Genomic DNA, 23154 nt, shown 5'->3' with positions numbered 1-23154 from the left:
CTTTTACCTCATTGTATAAACAACAAACCTGCCTACCCCTGCACCAAACTATGGGGGAAATCTGACTTGCCCTGATTTATTAGGGAAACTGATATCATAGACATAAGTATCAGTCCTCAACCTTCTATCATTTGAAGACAAACCATTATCAGTTTTATGAGAAAATAAAAGAACATTACTGATATCCTGCTGTATTGGTGCATCACTCATTTCCCAAACTCATTAAAAGTCTAAGTTAAAATATAAAACTTATCCTCTTATTATATACAAAGAGTTATGAGGCAATGGTGGTTCACGCCTATAATCCTATTCAGGAAGCTGAGATCTGAGGACCATGGTTCAAAGCATCTGGGTAGGAAAGTCCATAACACTTTTTTTTTTTTTTCCAGTCCTGGGGCTTGGGACTCAGGGCCTAAGCTCTGTCCCTGGCTTCCTATTGCTCAAGGGTAACACTCTACCTTTTGAGCCACAGGGCCACTTCTGGCTTTTTCTATTTATATGGTGCTGAGGAATCAAACCCAGGGCTCCATGCATGCTGGGCAAGCACTCTACCACTAAGTCACATTCCCAGCCCTCAATAAGACTCTTTATCTCCAATTAACCCCCCAAGACTGTAAGTGGTACTGTGGCTCAAATTGGTAGAGCACTAGCCTTAAGCTGAAGAGCTCAGGGACAGCACCCACGCCCTGAGTTCAAGCCTCCAACCAATGGGGAAAAAAAACAACTACATTTCAAATTATATTGTATTTTGGGGGCAGTATTAGGGTTTGAGTTCAGGCCTTTATGCTCACTAAGGAAGCATTCCACCACTGGACGTACAATCCCAACCTTTTTTTTTTTTTTTGAGATAGTGTCTTTTTTGCCTAGGTCAGTCTGGACTATGATCCTCTTATTTCTATTTATGCTTCCCCCATAGCTAGGGTAACAGATGTACCACCATACCTAGCTTTTTCTGCTGAAACCAGGATTTTTGCCCAGGCTGGCCATGAATCTCCTGATTTCTATCTTCTGAGTAGTTAGGATAATAAATGCGACCCAACCTGGCCTATAATAGTGTTTTCCATTGTATTATTTTGCTTGTATGGTTATCAAGTGTGTCTTGTCAGCAGTCATTCCAAAATATTAAATTGGTTTAAGAGACAATAAAATTATTACTTTACTCCTAAGGTACAATGTACAAAAAGCACAGAACACTAAGGAACATGATTAGCGGCAGCCTAGACTTACTTGTAGTCAGCAAAATTCAGACTATGGGAAACTCAAGGACAAATGACCAGGTTTATTCAACAATAAAGACAAAAAGAAAAGGAGAAAAGAGAACCAACAGACTGAGAGACTTGAAAAGCACATTAACTGGGCAGGTGCTGTGGCTTACCACCTACCTGTAATACCAACTATTTCAGAGAGGCAGAGGTTTGGGAGGATCAGAGTTGGATTCCAGCCTGAGCAAAAAATTACCAAGACCCGCATCTCAACTAGTAAGTCTGATGTGATGGTGAGCCATGTTACTAGCCATGGGTAAGGTCACAGATAGGTCAACCCTGGGCAAAAAGATAGGACCTTGTCTAAAAATATAGCTGAAGCCAAAAAGGGATAAGGGCATAACTCAAGTGTAGAGTGTTAAGCTAGAACAGCATGAAGTTCTGAGTTCAAATTCTAATACTGCCCAAAAACCTCAAGGCATATTAATTTATTAAAACTGGATCCATAATCTATCAAAATCATTTGAGATCAACAGAAAATATGAGCATTAAAGAATTATAGGCTTGTATGTTAAGGATATAGCAGTTATGTTTTTAATGCCCTTTTAGCCATACTAAATTTTGGAGGAATTGATAGGATGTCTGGAATTTGCTGGATAGGAGCAAGGAATGAGTTAGATAAAGTTTGACTGTTCTAAGTTGACAACAGTAGGTACTGGTTGGTGGGAACACAGAAAAATTCACTATTGTTTGAGAGCTCTCACAAAGAGTTTAAGATGATGTCGAAATGCTGGGCACTGGTAGTTCACTCTATAATCCCAGATACTCAGATGAGATCTGAGGATCCCAGTTTGAAGCTAGCCTGGGCATAGAAGTCTGTGACACTCATCTCCAGTAAGTCACCAAAAAGCCAGAAATATAGTTTGGTTTAAGTGGTAGAGCACTAGCCTTGAGCACAAAAGCTCAGAGACAGTGCCCAGGCTCTTAGTTCAATCTCGATCTAGCACTGGCAAAAATAAAAAGATGAGGGGCTGGGAATATGGCCTAGTGGCAAGAGTACTTGCCTCGTATACATGAGGCCCTGGGTTCGATTCCCCAGCACCACATATACAGAAAATGGCCAGAAGTGGCGCTGTGGCTCAAGTGGCAGAGTGCTAGCCTTGAGCAAAAAAGAAGCCAGGGACAGTGCTCAGGCCCTGAGTTCACGACCCAGGACTGGCCAAAAAATAAAAAGATGACAATTGTAGAACAGTGATTTATGACTTGTATACAGTTTATAATCATAAGCAATTCACTGTATCATAGCATGTATCTTTCTCATCTTTAAGAAGTACCTTTCCAGTCAGGCACTGGTGGCTCATACATGTAATCCTAGTAACTCACACTGAGATAAGAGGATGGCAGTTCAGAGCCAACCCAGGCAGAAAAACCCACAAGAAGTGGAGCTGTTGCTCAAGTGATGGCTTTGAGCAAAAACAAACAAACATAAAAGCTAAAATACAGTATCCAGGCCCTGAGTTCAAGCTCCAGGGTCAGGACTGGCAAAGAAAAAAAGTACCTTTTGTGCTGGGGATGTGGCTCAAGTGGTAGAGTGCCTACCTAGCAAGTGCAAGGCCTCAAATTTAAACTCCAGCACTGCCAAAACAAAAAGGACCTATGAAAATGCAAATCATAATTCCTCTTAATATGTGATTACAGACTTAAGTACTTTTTTATATAAACATTAATGCCACATCATCTATATACCTATGGTGGGAAGCACAGAAATGATGGGACAAAGGGTGAACCAATGTGAAACCTACTACACACTATGTTGGAAAGGAACTATACAACTTTCGGGGGAGGGAAGTCAGGAGTGGAAAAACGGAAAGAATGAGGGAGGGAGTGACACTGTTCAAAAGGAAATGTACTCTTTACCTGATTCATGTAACTGTAACCCTCTGTACATCACCTTTACAATAAAATCTTTTTTTTAAATTTTATGTTCCCTAGTTTCACATTTTTGTTTTGTATTTTGTTGCCAGTCCTGGGGCGTGGACTCGGCCTGAGCACTGTCCCTGGGTAACTGTAACCCTCTGTACAACACCTTTACAATAAAATCTTTTTTTAATTTTATGTTCTGTAGTTTCACATTTTTGTTTTGTATTTTGTTGCCAGTCCTGGGGTGTGGACTCGGCCTGAGCACTGTCCCTGGCTTCTTTTGGCTCGAGGCTAGCACTCTACCTCTTGAGCCAGAGTGCCACTTCTGGCTTTTTTCTATATATGTGATGCTGAGGAATCGAACCCAGGGCTTCATGTATACAAGGCGAGCATTTTACCACTAGGCCATATTCCCAGCCCCTACAATAAAATCTTAAAAAATAAAAATACCTATGGTATTCTATAAAATGTGGATCACAAATTACAAATCAAGTCACCTAAGAGGTCACTGCTTAATGGAAATACTAATAGTCTGTGACACACAACGTTATAAAAAATTTTATTAAGTACATATTTAGAACTTCCAAGCTTACAAGTATGATTGGATCTTTAGGATACATAATTTATTATTAAAAATTATATACAGATATCAGAAACTCCATCTCCAAAGTATTCAATGAAGATGTCTGGATGACACTTACAGAACTGACCTAGCAATTTCTTCTTCTCTTTGGCAGACAATTTTGTGTCTTCATGGATAGTCTTCAATAAATTCAATAGCTCATCTTTGGTTGTTTTCTGTGTACTTCTGGAATAATCACTTTCTTCCATTCTCTGGCAGTAAATATAGCCTTTAGTGTTGAAAACAAAAAAGTTCAATGATTGTAATTCTTGAATTTAACTAAATATCAGGTTCGGCGGGGGGAGGGAGTTGGGGGGGGGAGTCCTGGGGCTTGAACTCAGGGCTTGGGCACTGTTCCTGAGCTTCTTTTGCTCAAAGCTAGCATTTTACCACTTCAGCCATTGCACCACGTCTGGCTTTTTCTGTTTAATGTAGTACTGAGGAATTGAACCCATGCCTTCATGCATGCCAGGCAAGCAGTCTACCATTAAGCCACATTCCCAGCCCAAGCAATATTTTCTATATTTATGCTTTTCTGTGCAATTCTGTAAAACACATTAAATACTCCTGACTAGTCAGTAGAGTGACCTGTTGTTTTTTTTTCTGTTTTGTTTTTCGTTTTTATCTGAGACAGGACTCAAACTCAAACTCACTATTATACCTTATGGTCATTGGCAGGCACCCTACAACCTGGGCCTGCCTCCAACCTCAAGTTGCTTTTTTTTTTTTTTTTTTTTTTTTTTTTTTTTGGCCAGTCCTGGGCCTTAGACTCCGGGCCTGAGCACTGTCCCTGGCTTCTTTCCGCTCAAGGCTAGCACTCCGCCACTTGAGCCACAGCGCCGCTTCTGGCCATTTTCTGTATATGTGGTGCTGGGGAATCGAACCTAGGGCCTCGTGTATCCGAGGCAGGCACTCTTGCCACTAGGCTATATCCCCAGCCCTCAAGTTGCTTTTTGACACAGCAGGTTCTCTGTTAAGTACTTAAAACCCAGAGAAGAATGTTCAGAATTTAGTTAAAATTAGCTGCTTAAGGGAAGATACTTTCAAATAAACATTAGGAATTTATCTTTAGAAGATCATGAAAATAATTATTTTTGTGATTACCTATGTCTTTATCTGGATTTTTTCCCTTCTGTATGGCCATTAGTTTAAAACTGACAATTTTATGTAGAGTTCCAGGAATCTTAAAAAAAAAGGAGACAGGACATTATTCAAATGCATTTTAATTTACACATGTGAGTTATGATAAATATGTTTGCTTTAACTACTGTCATAGTTTTACCTTGAACACATCTTTTTGGTGATCCATTAAAAAGAGTACAAGAAGGTCAGTTTTGCCTTTGGATAAATTTTTATTGTTGACAATAGCTTTTGAGAATATCCTTTTCACAACCATTCTGTTGTCACTCTAAAAATAAAAAACACATCCCATATTACATATTTAAAAGGCAAAGTTTAGTGGTAAGGGGGGGATAAAATGTTAATAGCTATCATCAATTTAACATACTTGATGCTGAGGATAAAACAGTCTTACAATATGAAGGCTGATGACTATAATTAACATTTAAACAGAACTTACTTCTTTCTGTAATTTAAATTCGGAAGGATGTGCTGCAATGGCCATGAAATACAGTAGTCTTCTAAACTCTTCTCTGTTTTGGGAATCCAGAAGCTTCAGAAAGAGCTGGGTAGCTTCTAACGCTATTTCAGTCTTTCCATTTACTTGAGCCAAAAGAGAAAAAGAACTGCTTTTAATTGACTAAATATGAATACATTAAGTAGAATACTACACTAAGTAGAATACTTATATAAAATTATCTCCAAAAACAAGAACAGGACTGGGAATTAAAATGAATGACCAATATTATAAAGGCGGCCTGTTCTCAAATTGGTGATTAATACCCTAAGTTTATGTCCTTGTCATATAATATCTTTGGGTATTAAATCTAATTTGTATGTTTTTCATTAATTCAATACATTTTGAGGGCTGGGAATATGGCCTAGTGGTAAAGTGCTTGCCTCATATACATGAAGCCCTGGGTTCGATTCCTCAGCACCACAAATATAGAAAAAAGCCGGAAGTGGCACTGTGGCTCAAGAGGTAGAGTGCTAACCATGAGCAAAAAGAAGCCAGGGACAGTGCTCAGGTCCTGAGTCTAAGCCCCAGGACTGGCAACAAAAACAAAACAAATAAATAGATTTTGAAGACCTGCCATATATGATGCTGTTGTATCCAGCTCTACTTAAGAAAAGTAGGAGGGCTCTTCTGAAACCCCCAATTTGTTCTGAACATATCATGAAGTCTGGCTTACTGAGAGAAGAGCAAAGAAAAGTGTTGGCCACTATGAAGAGACTGAAGGGATGGTGGTGGTGCTGGTAATTTTGAGGAAGATGGCAGCTCCATGCTAAGCTTCAGTGAGTGAGAGCAACCTTCTCTGGCACATATGTTTCTCCGTAACTTTAGAGTTTCTGACAGTCTGCTTTATATGCATTAATCCAGATCCACTCCCAGCTTGAAGAGGTATTATTTGACTAACTTTCAGGACAACAGACATTGTTTCCTCCAAAGTATAAAATCTAGGGTGACATTATACAAAAAGAAATGTACTCTTTACCCTATTTATGTATCTGTAATCCCTCTGTACATCACCCTTATAATAATAAAAATAAAACAATAAAAAATTTAAATATATAAAATTGAATACCCTAACTTACCTAGGAGCTCCGCAATTGCATTATGAACATCAGATAAGTGATTTAATAGTGGCTCTCTGCTACCATAATATTTGGCAATACCATCAAACAGAAGTTCCTTCACTAAGTCTGTTCTGTCTGCTTGCTCAGGAAAATTTCTGCTTATTTCCACCACCATCTGGTCTGGAAGGTATTCTAGGCAGTCAATTGCGGCAGAGAGCCACTCATCTTCCCTAGGATGACAAGAGGAAGATTATTTTTCAAGGCAAAGAATACAAAGTATATACACAATACCTAATTTATTAGCTATTTCAAGCTTGCTATCAGGATACATTTCTACACTGTCTTTCTCTTTTGCCATACTGGGATTTGAATTCAGGCCTTGCCTACCAAGTGTTCTACAACTGAGCCACACCTCCAGCCTCAAACTATTCTTCATTTACAATGAAGATCCAGAATTCCTAGTGACTTGCACAGGGGTCAGGCAGAAGTGGACTGGAGACTGGACATGGAGATCTGACTCCTCAAGCACAGCTTCTGCAACACAAGAGTTGCTAACTTCAGAGCTGTGTGCAATATCTGTCATCTCATTTTAGCTAGGACAGAACATAGGAAGATAGATTTTCAAAATAAATATTGAGGCTGGGAATATGGCCTAGTGGCAAGAGTGCTTGCCTCGTATACATGAAGCCCTGGGTTCAATTCCCAAGTACCACATATATAGAAAACAGCCAGAAATGGCACTGTGACTCAAGTGGCAGAGTGCTAACCTTGAACAAACAGAAGCCAGGGACAGTGCTCAGGCCCTGAGTCCAAGGCCCAGGACTGGCAAAAAATAAATAAATACTGAGTACATAACATGACTAGCAGCTAAATAACTTAAGAAAAATGTTACATTTTAACAAATAAAATGGCTAAAACAATCTTTAGTTTGTCAACATATATACTGAACAATCACGTTCCTCTATTGCCATAGATTCAGGGCAGTTAATTCTGCCAAGACCCAGGTGAATTAGCAGGCAGGTCACTTCATTTCTGAGGGCAAGCCAAGTTATTTCATAAAAAGATGCAGCTAGATGACTTGTAGGGTCATAAATTCTGAATCTATGTGAAAATTCAAGTTTTAAACTTGTCATACATTTATTTAGGTTTTAGAAATGCAAACTTGTAAAATAAGCTTCCTATTATAATTAGTAAGCTAAAATTACTTTTTCATATAAAGTTTGAAGTTCCCTTTTGGCCTTCAACTACTTTTATTAACAAATGACTAGAATGTAGAACTAAGAAGCAAGCGCTATACAGGTAAACTGTATTCCTTTCAAAACTTTTATCTCCTTAACTGCTCTGGAACACTATCTGTTGAGGATCACTAAAATTAAATCAACTGGAAAAAGAGAACTTCAAAACCCTCCCTTAAGGGGGGAAAAATCTTTATTCTCTAAGTACCTGGGGTTAAGTCTTTAAAACCTTAAGGTTTATATTCATAATGTTATATGATAGTGAGAGTTACTTTCATTGTATTTCTTTAGTAAAACTGGTTAATTAGAAAATACTTAACAATCATTCTAGAGGAATATTAAGAGTGTATGTAGCCAGGGACTGATGGCTCACACCTGTAATCCTAGATACTCAGGAGGCTGAGATCTGAGGATTGCTGTTTGAAGCCAGGCCAGACAGGAAAATCCATAAACTACCAAAAAAGCCAAAAGTGGAGCTGTGGCTCAAGTGACAGGGAGCTAGCCTTGAAAGCAAAAGAAATCAAAGATAGTGCCTAGCTCTGAGTTCAAGGGGCCAGCGCATGTGCACATGTGCACACATACACACACACACACACACATACATACATACATATACATACACTGACATACAAAAGAGCATATGTAGTGAAAGGATTCCAAGAACTGTCAAATCTGTTCATTAAGAGACCAGTCAATCCTTCATTTTAGCAAAGATAATATGGAGCATAATCTTCATTTTCACTCAAAACTGAATGTGAATAATGAAATTTCATCTTTTTCTAATTTTGGCAAATATAATTTTATTCACTTTACCAAATACTGATTATCAACAACTGACAATGCATAGCTGAGCCTATGCATAGAACTCAAAAGATTAACTTAAAACCATAATCTGTAATCTACCGATGAACAGCCTGAAACCATTATATTTATACATACTGAGAATCACTATAGGCCTTGAGAATCCTTCGATCCAGATAGTTACTGCTGTTAACCAGGTCAGATTGCCTCTTAGGTCGAGGAACTTTAGGTACAACCTCTTGTTTGAGTAAAGAGTCAAGAAATGGAAGGTCTACAAGTTGTAGTAGACGCCCAATTGTCTCTTCTTGCCATACTTCATTAATAACTACACAGAAAAAAAATGACAAGGTCATTGGTAACAATTAATAGTTACTAAATACCACAATATTTGTCTAGGCAGGTCTAAGCTGCTAAAATTTGTGGCCAAATAAAGAGGTGGGGGAGGGAAAGAGGCAAGAGGAAACCAAACCTTATGAAGTGCTTTCTTATAACAAAGTAAAACAATTAAAGATTTGTTAAAGTGTAGGAGAACAGACTTTTTGAACAACAAGAATTCTTCTCATTCTTTGTACTATATAAAGCAATCTGTCAGAGATAAGAGATCAAGTCATATAACATGTTAATAAGGACGTTGGAAGAAAGAATGATTCATTCAATCTAAAAATTGGTTTGAAATTACTGGCTGCAGATTATTCCACTCAGGGTTTCTACAACTGGCATGAGGAACAAAGGGGAGAAATCAAAATCCTTAGGACGTATTTCACTGCCACAGGAAGAATAGAATGAAAGACTTCTGTTAATGTTTTGATGTAAGAAAATTTTAATGTAAGAAATTTTTTATGTAACTGAGTAAAATTTTAGGGAAAGAAATATTTAATAGCACAATTTAAGTGAGACTATGCATGCCAAACATTTGAGATTTGAACCTCTGCCAGTTGATAGGACAAAAGTCTGTGTTCAAGAGTTATAACACTGATGTATTTGTTAAAAGATAATAGACTTCTGTTAAAACTTAATATAAACAGCTTTAATACATAGTGCCCTCTTTTACTGTGCCTTGAATATTTAAATTCTAATAAAGGTTATTGAAAATTTTTAAACAACTTTATTTTTTCCCCGTTTCCTATTTTTCAATTAGTACACATTAGTGTGCTTAGTATACATGGTTTAACAGCTGTATTTAAAGTGAGTGTTCTGAAAGAAAGGTACTCACTACCTTATGTATATAACTGTAACCTCTCCGTTTATCACCTTGACAATAAAATTACTTTAAAAAAAAGCGAGTGTTCTATTTCATGCTTTGCATCAATAGCTTACCTTGTGGAGATAAAGTTGCAGACATATTTATACCCGGGGAATTAGCAGGCTTTAAACTCAGATTTTCCCATAGATCCTCCAAGCTGTCTGACTTGATATCAGATGACTGAAATAAAGTATCTGTATACCTAAAGTAAATTTAGTATGTCATAGAAAAAATTTAGTATTTAAGAGCTATCAGAATTTCAGGAAAAGGACTGTAGATCTACTTGGATAATGATGAGCACTAGCCACCAAAGTATGCCCCAGGATTAAAGTAAGTTATAAAACCACTAGATGTATGTTTTGTTTTGTTTCTGTGCTGGTATGGAGGCTTGAACTTGGAGCCTTGCACTCTTACTCAGCTTTCTTGCTCAGCTGGTAATTTACCACCATCTGAGTCATGCCTCTAGTCCAAAGTCATTAATTTAATTAAGCATAATGAGCTCAGTTAGATTCCTTTCTCCAGTTGTTTATCATTTTGTTTTGGGTTTTGTTTTTTTGTTTTTTTTGTTGCAAGTCCTGGGGCTTGAACTCAGGGCCTGAGCACTGTCCCTGGCTTCTTTTTCTCAAGGCTAGCACTCTAACACTTGAGCCACAGCACTACTTCTGGCTTTTTTCTATATATGTGGTGCTGAGGAATTGAACCCAGGGCTTCATGTATACGAGGTGAGCACTTTTACCACTAGGCCATATTCCCAGCCCTATCATTTTGTTTTATGTTTTTGAGGTGACGTATTTTAGAACAAATGTAAATTCTAAGAGTAGAATTAAATATTTTCAAATCGTTTAGAATTTTAAAATGTTCTTTCTCAAGCTTAATACAGTGAGACTCTTGTCTAAAAAAAAAACCTCAAATATAACTGAGCTTCATTATGCCTGGTGGTTTTCTCAGTTATCTTTTTATTTCTAGAGCCTTCTTTGCTAGATATTGCTCATCACTGTCCAAATATGCATCTTTATAATCCTTTTCCTACAATTCTAAAGTACAAAAGCTTTTAAGAACCAAGTTTATTCACAACCATTAAGGTAACAAATCTATCTTGAGATTATTATAGCCTTTATTTACCCCAGTTAGTATGAATAGAAATATTTGTTTCATTACCAGACACTATCTCAGATACCTCTAAGGATGCTATACATGATATTTATACAAAATAACCTTTCTAAAAATCTCAAATTGGCAAATTCCTAAATGCTTCTGGTCTCAGGGATTTTAAATAAGGCATGAAAGACTGTACCAGCCAGATGCCAGTGACTGATGCCTGTAACCCCAGCTACTCAGGAGGCTACAATCTGAGGATTGCAGTTTGAAGCCGGTCTGGCCTAGACAAGAAAGTCCATGAGACTCTTATATCCAATTAACCGACCAGAAAACAGGAAGCGGAGCTGTGGCTCAAATGGCAGATTGCTAGCCTTGAGCAAAAATAGCACAAGGACAGCTCCCTGGCTCTGAATTCAAATCTCAGGACTGGCACGTGCATGTGAGCACACACGCACACACACAAAGACTGAAATAGAAAAAAGTGCTGACATTTCCTACCTTATCTTTATTTATTTCTTTCCTATGTAAAGAGTTCATTTTTAAGTCATGTTTTAGAATCAGACTTTTTAAATATTTGTAAGTCAATACACTAAAACTCTGACTGTAAGTAAGGTCTAAATCATAAGATTTTCAAATAACACTGTTACCTTTGCTGAGAATACAAGGAAAAGGTGAATTTGTTTTACTGTTCATTAAATAATCATCACCCATATTCAGTTCAATCACTAGTTTCCTCAACTGTCTCTCCAGTCTCCCTGTGATTATCAACTCTTCCCCATGCTGTCCAGTGCAGCACACATCTGCAAACTGCAAAACTGCAACAGATTCCTAACCAGTTTTCCCTATTAGACTGACCTATATACCTGGCAGGATGAACTCTCCCCGCCCTTGCTAGGCAAGTACTCTACCACTGAGTTACATCCCCATCCTCAAATCACCTTTCTCAAATACAATTTCATCATACTAAGAATTGTTCTGTGCCTTCCAATACCTGTAAACCTAATCCAAATATGCCAGGCACAATAGAACAAGTCTGTAGTCCCAGCTACTCAAGGAAGAAGGATTACTTGAGCCTAGTTCAGAGACAGCCTAGACAATATATGGGGACCCTGTCTCATCACACAGAACCCTCCACAAATTCCTTAGAATGTCATCTGAAGTCCTCAGTATTGTATCCCTCACAAGTCTTTCATATTTCATGTCTGCCACTTTCCAGATTCTAGAGCTAGCCAACTATCTGGATCTCTCTGTTTTCATTCCACTTTATATCTGAATTTTCTAACTTTTTTTTTGCATTCCACCTAAAACTTAAGGCAGAAAAATCAAACTTTTTTGGCTGGCTGTGCAAGGAGGTAATCCATAAAGTGAACAAAATTTCATGCTACCAAATTTACCCACAGATTTAGATTTTTAACCAAAATTATTGCTTCTGATATTCCTATGCAATTTAAAGCTAGTCAGTGTCTCCTAAAAAAGCAGATGAACTGTCAACCTTTTATGATAATCTATTACTATAAACCTACCTGGAACGTGAATATACTTGGTTCTCTTTGCCCAATTGACTGTCTTGGTTAGGCATGGTTGTGAACCTGTAAAGGCTGCAGCTACTATCTTCAAATGTGGGCTTTTTGTCTTTTCCAAAGACTCTGGTTGGAACTGCTTCAAATACCTTATAGTCCATGAGTGCTTGACATACTCTCACTACTTTGGCCCGGGGAATGTCGACATCACCAAAGTACTTATTCTGAATTAGGTGAGAATAAATGACATCAACAGCTTCCGAACCAACAAAGCAGTCATTATGTTGTTTCAAACGGTGCCTTCGTCTTTTCACTTCCACTTGGGTCTGAAGAGCATTTATAATGCTGCTCCATACGTAAGTGGCTCCGAATGGCTTCTGGGCCACACTGAAACCTAGAAAAGGGAAGGGAGGGGGATCACAGAGAAACCAAGAATCAGTACTTTGTTCATTTTTAATGAGTTGTAGCAAAAAGTGGTGATTTCCAAAGTTATGAATGAAGAGACACTATGGAAACATGTTACTGAAGTAGTTACTGATGACAATTCATTAAAACAAAGTACCTACATTAGCTGAATACGCTGAATAGTAGTTTATGGGCTGAGATGCAACAGTGAACAAAATAAAAGTTTCTGCTGTGGACTTACAAAGACCGGGGACAGATACAAACAAGACACAAACAAATGTGTGTGCACTGTTGGTGGCAAACAGAAAAAGCTGAGTAAGGAAGAAAATGTTACTTTAAATGGACGTCAGGAAAGACCTACTGATAAGGTTCTATCTGAGCAGGAATTTGAGTAAAACCAGGAAGCCAGCTGTACTGGGGAAAGTGCAAAGAACAGAAAGAGCTAAGGCCTGAGGAGGAGTGAGCCCTCCTGGAATGGGAGGGAGGCCAGCATGGCTGAAGCAAGCCTGATGGAGCAGCACTAGGAAGAGCCATCAGTGAGGGGTGGAAAATCAACTGGAGATGGAGAGGACAGATCAGGGAGGACCTTGTAGAGTTCCTAGTTCCTGAGTGCAAGGCCCTCAAGTGCCTCAGAGAAGTTATCTGATCTTCGGTAATGACCTTATGAGGCAAAGAGCATCTCTACTGGAGAGAAGGAAAACTGATTCATACAGGCATGTGCAGCTTTCCATATTGAATAGGTAGCACTGAAACTGACCGATAGTTGGTATGACTTTGAAGTGTTTTTCAGTCCCACATAATATACAGAAGTTACAGGAATGTACTATGTTAAAGATTCCTATTATACAGGTTGATGATTTAAGTACTTGGAAAGCAGAGTAATTTGGTTCCTGTTCAGTAGGAGCTTATCCATACTGCAAAAGACAGGATAGGCACAGAAATAAATCAAGATTTTAGTCCAACACCAAAGGAGGAAAACAAGCTCTCAATTTTTTTCCTATCATATTTTATTCTTGTTTTACTAAATGGGTTATTTGGTAAAACTGTAAAGAAGAAAAGAAAAAGCAATTCAAGTGAAAGGAAATGGGGCTTAGGTTTCAGTATGCTAATGGGACTGAATCTAGCTAATGGTACATCTGGTCCCTCCCTTTCTCCTACCTCCTTCTTCAAATAAACAGAGCCATGCCCTTTTACGTTTTGTTCTTTTCAATGATACTCTGAAAACTCAGCAGTGATAAATTTGTATTTTTGTTGCCGTTGTTGTTGGTTGTGGGGCTTGAACTGAGGGGCCTGGACACTGTCCCTCAGTTCTTTTACTCAAGGCTAGCACTCTACCACTTGAGCCACAGCGCCACTTCCAATTTTCTGGTGGTTAATTGGAGATAAGAGTCTCACCACCTTTCTTGCCCAGGCTACCTTTGAACACCAATCCTCAGATCTCAGCCTCCTGAGTAGCTAGGATTATAGGCATGAGCCACTAGTTCCTCGCTTATTTCTTTAAACATATTACTTCATTTTTAGGGTATCTTGGCAGAGAAGTAGAAAAATGATTAGTTACTTTAAGATAACCTAAAAATGAAAACATCATTCAAGGAACAAGTGGATTTATAATTTATAAAACAAGCACAGGGCTGGGAATGTGGCTTTAGTGGTAGTGCCTAGCGTGCATGAAGCCCTCGGTTGGAGTCCTTAGCACCACATTAACAGAAAAAGCCATAAGTGGTGCTATGGCTCAAGTGGTAGAACACTAGCCTTGAGCAAAAGAAGCTCAAGGACAGTGCCCAGGCTCTGAGTTCAAGCCCCAAGACTGGCAAAACAAAAACATAACAAAAAACACCTGTTGTATGAAACTGTAACCTCTCTGTACATCACTTTGACAATAAGTATAAAAAAAGACATGTCACTTACTTCTTTTGTGGGTGTGCTGATCCTAGAGCTTGAACTCAGGGCCTAGGTACTGCCTGCCCTAGAGCTATTTTGCTGAAGGCTAGCACTCTACCACTTAAGCTACAGGTCCACTTCTGGCTTTTGGTGGTTAATTGGAGGTAAGAGTATCATAGTCTTTGCTGCCTGGGCTGGTTTCAACAGGTGATCATCACATCTCAGCCTTCCAAGGAGGATTTTAGGCTTGAGCCACCAGTGCCCATCCCTGTTTTCCTTTTTTTTTTTTTTTTAACAAAAGATAGTGTATAAGATGAAAAATAAGATGAGTCCTGAAAGCACTTCATGAACTAGACATTTTTCCTTTGTATTGGAGATTGAACCCAGGGTTTAGGGCATGCAAAAACACAGTTTAGCACTGAGATATACTCCCAGCTCCCTAGAGCTATAAATTCATCTCTGTGTTCAAATAAAGTGAACTGAACCATACACTGATTTTTTTTGGGGGGAGGGGGATAATCCTGTGGCTTGAACTCAGGACCTGGACACTGTCCCTGAGCTTATTTTGCTCAAGGCTAGTACTCTAGTACTCTACCACTTGAGCCAAAGCACCACTTCCGGCTTTTTCTGTTTATGTGATACTGAGGAATTGAACCCAGAGCTTCATCACATGCTAGGCAAGCGCTCTAAACCACATTCCCAGCCCCTAGAATGATTTTTAACTACTTGCAATTTTAATATTTTGCCACACAAATAGCAAGCATAAAAGTCTTTTCATGTTTATTTGTAGATTTTCAATACCAAAAGTAGATGGATTTGCTATCTATTACTGTGATAATTTAAAATAATCAGCACAGGGGCTGGGGATATGACCTAGTGGCAAGAGTGCTTGCCCCGCATACATGAGGCCCTGGGTTCGATTCCCCAGCACCACATATACAGAAAATGGCCAGAAGTGGTGCTGTGGCTCAAGTGGCAGAGTGCTAGCCTTGAGCAAGAAGAAGCCAGGGACAGTGCTCAGGCCCTGAGTCCAAGCCCCAGGACTGGCCAAAAAATAAAAAAATAAAAAATAATCAGCACAAATGTTTTTTGTTGTTTGCTTTTTTGTGTGTGGTAGTAGTTTTGATCTCAGGTCCTGTGTTTGCTAGGTAGGCAAGAGCTTTGCCAGCTGAGCCACACCTTCAGATTGTTTTCAGTTATCAAAATTATACTTTAAGTGTGAAGATAATTCATAAAGCAGGACCAAATAAAAAAGGAAGTAATTGCTACCAGTCTTGTGACTATCATGTGAATAGTTTGAAGAACTGAATTATGGACAATAATGGGATATGTCAAGCTAGAACTAAGTTTACTACTTGTAATGATAGCATTTAGTCTCTATTTATTTATTTATTTTTTTGGCCAGTCCTGGGCCTTGGACTCAGGGCCTGAGCACTGTCCCTGGCTTCCTTTTGATCAAGGCTAGCACTCTGCCACTTGAGCCACAGCACCACTTCTGGCCATTTTCTGTATATGTGGTGCTGGGGAATCGAACCCAGGGCCTCATGTATACGAGGCTACTAGGCCATATCCCCAGCCCTGCATTTAGTCTCTAAATAAAGCCAACTGAAGCAATTTATGAAATCTCAAAATAAGTCCAAGTCACTCTTGGTATCCAGATTGCAGGGGTAATAATTCTGTCTCTATCCACAAGGACTGAATAAAAACTGTTACCAACCAATGCTCTTTCCTAAAACACCAGAGATTAGAACTGAGATTTAAATAAACATAATGTATGCTCTGTAGTTTTTCCTCAAGTCTTCACTGAGTCCTTATTAATAATACCTAGCATTTGAGTATACACAATATGACAGGCTCATTTAATCCAGATAAATTTGCCTCTTCACAAAACAGATCTTAATAATCTTAATTTAAAGAAACCAAAAGTTCAATGAGTTAAAGAGTTTTCCCCTAATTACACAGCTAGTATATATTTATTAGTTTTTTCTACTGCTTAAACATGAAGCCTGATGTGGTGGAACTCAGCACGCAGGTTGAGGCAGGAGGAACATGAGTTCAAGGTCAGCCTAGGGTACATAGCAAGATCCTATCTCAAAAACAAAGGTAAACAGATAAATGGAATTAACGTTTTCTTGAAGACTTGGATTAAGTAAAATAAGAACCAAAGGGATTGGAAGACACAAGACAAAGCAGTTGAAGATCTGTGAATCTTTAACCAAGGAATTTAAAAACATTTAATCGCCACTACTGTAAAATAAGGCAAGCTATAATATGTACTATTCACAGTACCTAGGGATAAGACAGGAAAGTAAGAAAGGAGTGATTCAAACTTGGGAGAGATTAGATTGTCTTTTAGGTACCAGGAAAATGGACTTCTAAGCTAGTAGTGTTCACCGTTTTTTTCCCCCCAGACCAAACTCAGGGTCTTGCACATGCCAGGTACGTGCTCTTCCACTGAGCTAAAACCTCAACCTCCCTTTTTTAAAGATGAGGTCTTGCCCATACTGATACCTAACTCCTGGGCTCAAGTGATCCTCTTGCTATTTCCCAAGTAGCTGAGACCACAGGTTGCCACCTCTGAGCCTGGCTTGGCTAGCGATATTAAAGATGAATTACATAGTCAAAACACTTGAACTACAAATAGGTTAACAATGTATATCCTAAAAGATATGGTAAGGTTACTTATTGAGATTAATAATACAATTGAAAGGGTAAACGGGAAGGATATACAGCCCCAACGAGGTAGAAAAGACTAATCTTCACAGGGGAATTAAGAAGTAAGAATAAAATTTTCCATATTAGCTTGCTACTTAAATGTGGGAAATCAGGAAGTTTTGCAGGTTGGGTAACACTGTAGAAAAGATTAAAGAACAGGTTAGAGCAGGACAGTAGGCACCTGTGAGCCACATAATGATTCCAGAGTCCTCTAGGCATGATACAGTTCAGCCCTTTCAGGTCCCCCTCTGTTCTCACTGACCATTAATTCCCAACTATTGCACCCTGGGATATTTCCCCTCAAGCATCACCACCCACAGACCCAAACTAGCTCATGTTCATACAGATACTCTTAACACATAATCTACCCTTGACTTACAAGTACTTGTGCCAAAACCCACACTAGGATAACCTCTGTGTGTGTGTGTGTTAATGCTGACCTCACCAGATGAATGCAGATCCCCCACATGCTGTTTTGAAATATATTTATCATCTAAGGGCAAAAATTAATATTGGTATAGCAAATCATAGTCCAGTAAGATTGATAACTTCTGATTTCCAGACAGGATTCAAAAGACTAGAAAGTATACAATGAATGGATTGTAAGTCTAGTAATCAGAATTTAAGCCTACAGCTTGTCCTCAAACCTCAGTTGCGTAAGAGCTGGAAAACTCATTAACATTCATTACTATCTATGTCTTTAGGCTTTCTTATTTACATTTGGTTAAACATGTTCTTTTTTTTTGGCCAGTCCTGGGCCTTGGACTCGGCCTGAGCACTGTCCCTGGCTTCTTTTTTGCTCAAGGCTAGCACTCTGCCACTTGACTCGGCCTGAGCACTGTCCCTGGCTTCTTTTTTGCTCAAGGCTAGCACTCTGCCACTTGAGCCATAGCGCCACTTCTGGCCGTTTTCTGTATGTGTGGTGGTGGGGAATCAAACCCAGGGCCTCCTGTATACGAGGCGAGCTCGCTTGCCACTAGGCCATATCCCCAGCCCCTGGTTAAGCATGTTCTAAAAGCATCTTGACCAAAAGAATCTAAGAGTCTACAGGTCAGCTTCAGAAAGCCTGCACAAGAGCTTTCAGTTCCAGAGTTTGACTTCCTCATCAGCTAATACAACAGATAAACACTACATTTAAGATTGACTTTAGGGCTGGGAATGTGGCTTAGCGGTAGAGTGATTGGCTAGCATGCATGAAGGCCTGGGTTCGATTCCTCGGTACCACATAAACATAAAAAGCCAGAAGTAGAGCTGTGGCTCAAGTGATAGAGTACTGACTGGCCTTGAGCAAAGGAAGCTTAGGGACAGTGCCCAGGCCCTGAGTTCAAGCCCCAGGACCAGCCAAAAAAAAAGTCATAAAGGAGCCATGACAAGGAAGTACATTTACTCAAAAGTTATACATGGCACCAACCATGCAGTTACCAGGCTTACTGTGAAATCCTACTTTAGGCTAAAATCACTTCTAACAGTGAGATTGTATTAAATACTTACAAGTAGGTATACACATGATAAAACTGGATTCCAAGGTTCACATGCACACATAATTACTAAGACATGCTACTTCTAACTGAACATGCAAAAATTTTGTTTACAATCTCAGGATGCCTAGAAATTATAAATGATAAAATTATCAGGCTGGAGAAAAAAAATAATTTAGATATCTTTTTTTTTTTTTTTTTTTTTTTTGCCAGTCCTGGGGCTTGGACTCAGGGCCTGAACACTGTCCCTGGCTCAAGGCTAGCATTCTGCCACTTGAGCCATGCCGCTTCTGGCCATTTTCTGTAATATGTGGTACTGGGGAATTGAATCTAGGGCTTCATGTATACAAGGCAAGCACTCTTGCCACTAGACCATCTCCCCAACCCCTTCAGATATTTTTTATCCATAAGACTTTTAAGACACAAGCTAGTACCTTAATTTTTTTAAATTTCCTTAGAGTTTGAAAATGTTCAAATTACTTAACTACTTTGTGTGTGTGTGTGTGTGTGTATGTGTGAGAGAGAATCATGAGGCAATGTACTTTAAATATAGCTAGCAGTGTTCAGCAATGAACAGATGAATAACTAAAACCAGAGGGCAAACTGTTCAGTTTAGAGCACCCTAAAGAGTCAGGACAACTCAATTATTTAACTAATGTGAAAATAGATCATATTAATGTATGATAACCAAAGAAGTTAAATATAGGGCGTATGGGAACTCTTATGTGCTAATAACTTCATGACCTTTTCAAATCCGTTTTTGAATTTTAAATTTATTCCAACAGTAAGACCTACCTACCTACCTCTTCCTTTATGTGAGCTTAAGAGGATTCAGTCCTTAATCTCAAGATACCTACTCCTTCCAACTGAATAGCAATGCCAAACTGAAAGGAATTTGGTCAAAGACCATTAGAAGATGAGACACCATAATGTAACACATACTGGAGGGCTTAGCTCTTCATCAGAAAATAAAGCTATAAATCCTAAATCAAGTAGGATTTAAAAGAGAATTGTACTTAAGAAATGTTTTTTCTTTCCTTTTGTTTGTTTTGCCAGTCCTGGGGCTTGAACTCAGGGCCTGACCACTATCCCTGGCTTCTTTTTGCTCAAGGCTAGCACTCTACCACTTAAGCCACAGCACCACTCCTGGCCTTTTTTTTTTGTATATATGTGGTGCTGAGGAATCGAATCCAGGGCTTCATGTATAGAAGGTGAGCACTTTATCACTAGGCCATATTCCCAGCTCTTTTTCTTTCCTTTTGTTTTTTGCTGGATATGGTGACACACACCTGTAATCCCAACTCAGGAGGTAACATTGGGTGGATTTTCAGTTCAAGATCAGCCTGGGTTGAACACACTGTCTCAAAAAGTCAAGGGTAAAAAATGTAGCCCAGTGGTAGAGCACTTACTTAACATGTGTAGAGCTGGGTTCAATCCCCAGCATGGGTAGTACACAGATTCACATGCTCCCTTTTTTATTTTTCCAAATAAAATTTTAAAACATTATTTACAGAATTTTCAAATCAAAAGAAAAGGACTACATGTTTTGGACAGTAACCAACATTCACAAAAATAGAGAATTGGATTTGGGGGTGTTAAAACCAAGAAGATGTGATTGAAAGGCGGGGGGGGGGGGCGGACGGGGAGAGAAACCTTCCCATTATTACTGAAAAGATTGCAACACTTTTGCTGAATATTGGTTTTGGTAGTCCAAAGTTTATTTTCCTCCTATTTGGCATTAACAGATATGCTGACAAGAGATTGCTTCTGAAGAGAAGGTTTTAGGCAAGTTAAAAAAATACACACACATACACACACACACACAAAATAAGTCTCTACTGACAAAAACAACTGAGTTATGTAAGAAAAGTAACAACAAAAGCAGGCAATGGCCCTATTTTAATTCATAGAGACTAATGGGATAGCATGTGGGAAGTACTTTGAGCTCCCTGGAAAATTGACACCAGGGAAATGCAAAGAATTAGGTTACAGTATACAGGGATAACACGATAACTAAGCGGGTTAATTTGTCCACTAAAAGACATGTGTCTTGTAAGTTCTGGCTGAGGGTTAACATATAAAGTTAATTTCTTCTACAGAAACCAGGTCTCTGGTCACTCTAGCCAGTCTGAGGTAGGTAAGAGTTACTAATCTGTGGAGAAGAAAAAGTACAAAGCTGCTGCCAGCTCACACAGAAAGTGAATGGCAAGGAACCAAGAACCCTTGGATCCCGTTACCTTGCTCACTAGGATTGTGACAAGGCAATGCAAGGTGGAAGAGGAGTTAATTAACAATGATAATAAGGAGGGACTCCTGGGGAGCAAGTAAAACAATAGATCAAACAATGGATCCACTTTGTCCTCTATTCCCGGTGTACAGGATGGTTGTCAACTAACCAGTCAGCTATTCAGCTTTTCCCAGAGCCGTGTGTGTGTGTGTGTGTGTGTGTGTGTGTGTTGGTTCTGGGGCTTGAACTCAGAACCCTGGGCACTGTCCCTTAGCGCTTTTTTTTTTTTTTGGTGGGTTGTGGGGCTTGAACTCAGGGCCTGGGTGCTGTCCTGAGCTCTTTTGCTCAGGGCTAGCACTCTACCACTTGAGCCACAGTGCCACTTCTGGTTTTTGAGTGGTTAACTGGAGATAAGAGTCTCCCAGGGACCTTCCTATCCTGGCTGGCTTCAAGCTGTGATCCACAGATCTCCGCCTCCAGAGTAGTTAGGATTACAGAAGTGAGCCACAGACACCAGGGTATCACCCTTGGCCTTTTATGTTCAAGGCTAGTACTTAAGCCACTGGAGCCAAAGCTTTTTGGTGGTTAACTGGAGGTAGAAGTCTCGTAGACTTTCTTGCCCTGGCTGTCTTTGAACCATGTTCTTTAGATCTCATGATTCTAGAGTAGCTAGGATCACAGGCATGAGTCACTGGAACCCAGGTAAGTTTCTGATTACATATTTCCTCACATCACCAAAGAACCTGTTCATTAATGACAAAGCCCAGGACTGATATTTTTTGTTATGTGAGGGGACAGGACGTCATGTTTTTAATCAGGTAAAATTTTAGAAATTTCATTTACTCAGGAAGGGCCTAAAGATTTCAAGACTTCTAATTATCACTTGGTTTTAAATTCCTCAGTTCTCTAGTATTTACCTTTTCTTCACCACCATAAATCAAAGAGATAGTGTGAACCTAGCCAATAAATGCTTGAATCCTTTAAGTAGAAGTAGAACACGGTCAATTTCACAGAGTTTTAGGAAAGCCAAAATGAAAAGTGGTTCTCTACCACCACTTATCGTTAGCATTTCTTAAGATTAAAAGGTGTATTAAGTCAAATACAAGAGTGGAGTCACAGATGTGCCCATCTGACTTAAAGCAGTCATTGTTTCACTGAATAGCATTTTACAAATTAAAGGTTTTTGTCTGATAGGAAATCAGTCCTACAACACACCACACAGCACCTCCAGAAAGGGGGGAAAAGTTATAAATTATCCAATCAAGAAAACAAAACAAAAGTGAGCGTTATCAGGATAGCTTAGCAATCAGCTGAGTTACCCTACATACTGATTTGCAGATTAGGGTAGGGTCAGAATTTTAGAGGTGATCCACCACCTGATTCTGTCCATTTGTTTGAACATCTGTGAAGAAATCAAGGTCCTAAGCCAACTGTCCCTCAAACGATAGGACTAAGCTAGAGACAGAATTCAACACCTGATCTCTCTCAAGGCCAAGTAATTAGTTATCAAAGGGGGAGTGGTTAAAAATGCTAATTCACAGAAATAGGATTATAGAGAAAATTCGGCCAGGCTAATTTACACAACAGAAAGTTGTCATCTCTGGACAACAAAATGTCCAGGAGATGCCCGCTGCGCTCCGGGGTCAGTGCTGGGGACGGGGGGCGAGGGGATGGGGATCCCCCGTGGGTCACCCCACTCCCCGCAGTCAGGACGCGGAGTCCATCCTGCGGCTCCCCGACGAAGTTTGGGTAACTTAGTGAGACGCTGAGCCGGGGAGGGCGGCCGGGAGGACCTGGAAGTGCGAGGGCAGAGTGGCGGCAGCTGTGCGGGACGAGCGGCGCGAGTGGTTCCGGGCGGGGGAGGCCGGACGCCCCACACGCCGCCGCCCGCCCGTGCCGCGCGCCAAGCACAGCCCGCCCCGCGCTGCCCCTGGAGCGGGACGGAGAGGGTCCCTGGCACCTACCGGGAGGCTTCTGCGCCGGGCTGTGCAGAGTGGAAAGGTTGAGCGCGGCCGCCTTCTCCCGCACGGTGGCCATGGCGCGGGCCGCCCGGAACGCCACCTCGGAAACCGCTGCAGCCGAGCGAACTGGGTGCCCGCGCCGCGGCGGC

The 23154-nt window shown here is 39.9% G+C and overlaps 1 protein-coding gene across 1 annotated transcript; it reads right to left on the bottom strand.

Moving 5' to 3' along the window:
• Positions 1-3665: 3665 nt before the first annotated feature.
• Positions 3666-23154, bottom strand: Depdc7 (DEP domain containing 7). The gene is made up of 9 exons (XM_048360314.1): positions 23009-23154; positions 12342-12732; positions 9795-9922; positions 8616-8802; positions 6460-6671; positions 5324-5466; positions 5027-5152; positions 4849-4927; positions 3666-3973 (listed from the first exon to the last, which is right to left on the bottom strand). Exons 1-9 carry the CDS (start codon positions 23079-23081, stop codon positions 3759-3761), a joined length of 1554 nt encoding a protein of 517 aa, XP_048216271.1. The 5' UTR covers positions 23082-23154; the 3' UTR covers positions 3666-3758.

Source organism: Perognathus longimembris, chromosome 13 (assembly GCF_023159225.1).
Source record: "Perognathus longimembris pacificus isolate PPM17 chromosome 13, ASM2315922v1, whole genome shotgun sequence".
In the NCBI taxonomy this organism is placed as follows: Eukaryota; Metazoa; Chordata; class Mammalia; order Rodentia; family Heteromyidae; genus Perognathus; species Perognathus longimembris.
Note: the sequence above shows the minus strand (reverse complement) of the source record. Positions and strands in the feature narration are given on the sequence as shown.

Coding starts and splice junctions, on each gene's coding strand:
- Depdc7 (XM_048360314.1), bottom strand. CDS start 23,081: ATGGCCACCGTGCGGGAGAAGGCGGCCGCGCTCAACCTTTCCACTCTG. Junction 12,733..23,008: donor CCCGGCGCAGAAGCCTCCCG/GTAGGTGCCAGG, acceptor TCCCTTTTCTAG/GTTTCAGTGTGGCCCAGAAG. Junction 8,803..9,794: donor TGCAACTTTATCTCCACAAG/GTAAGCTATTGA, acceptor TTTTCTGTGTAG/TTATTAATGAAGTATGGCAA.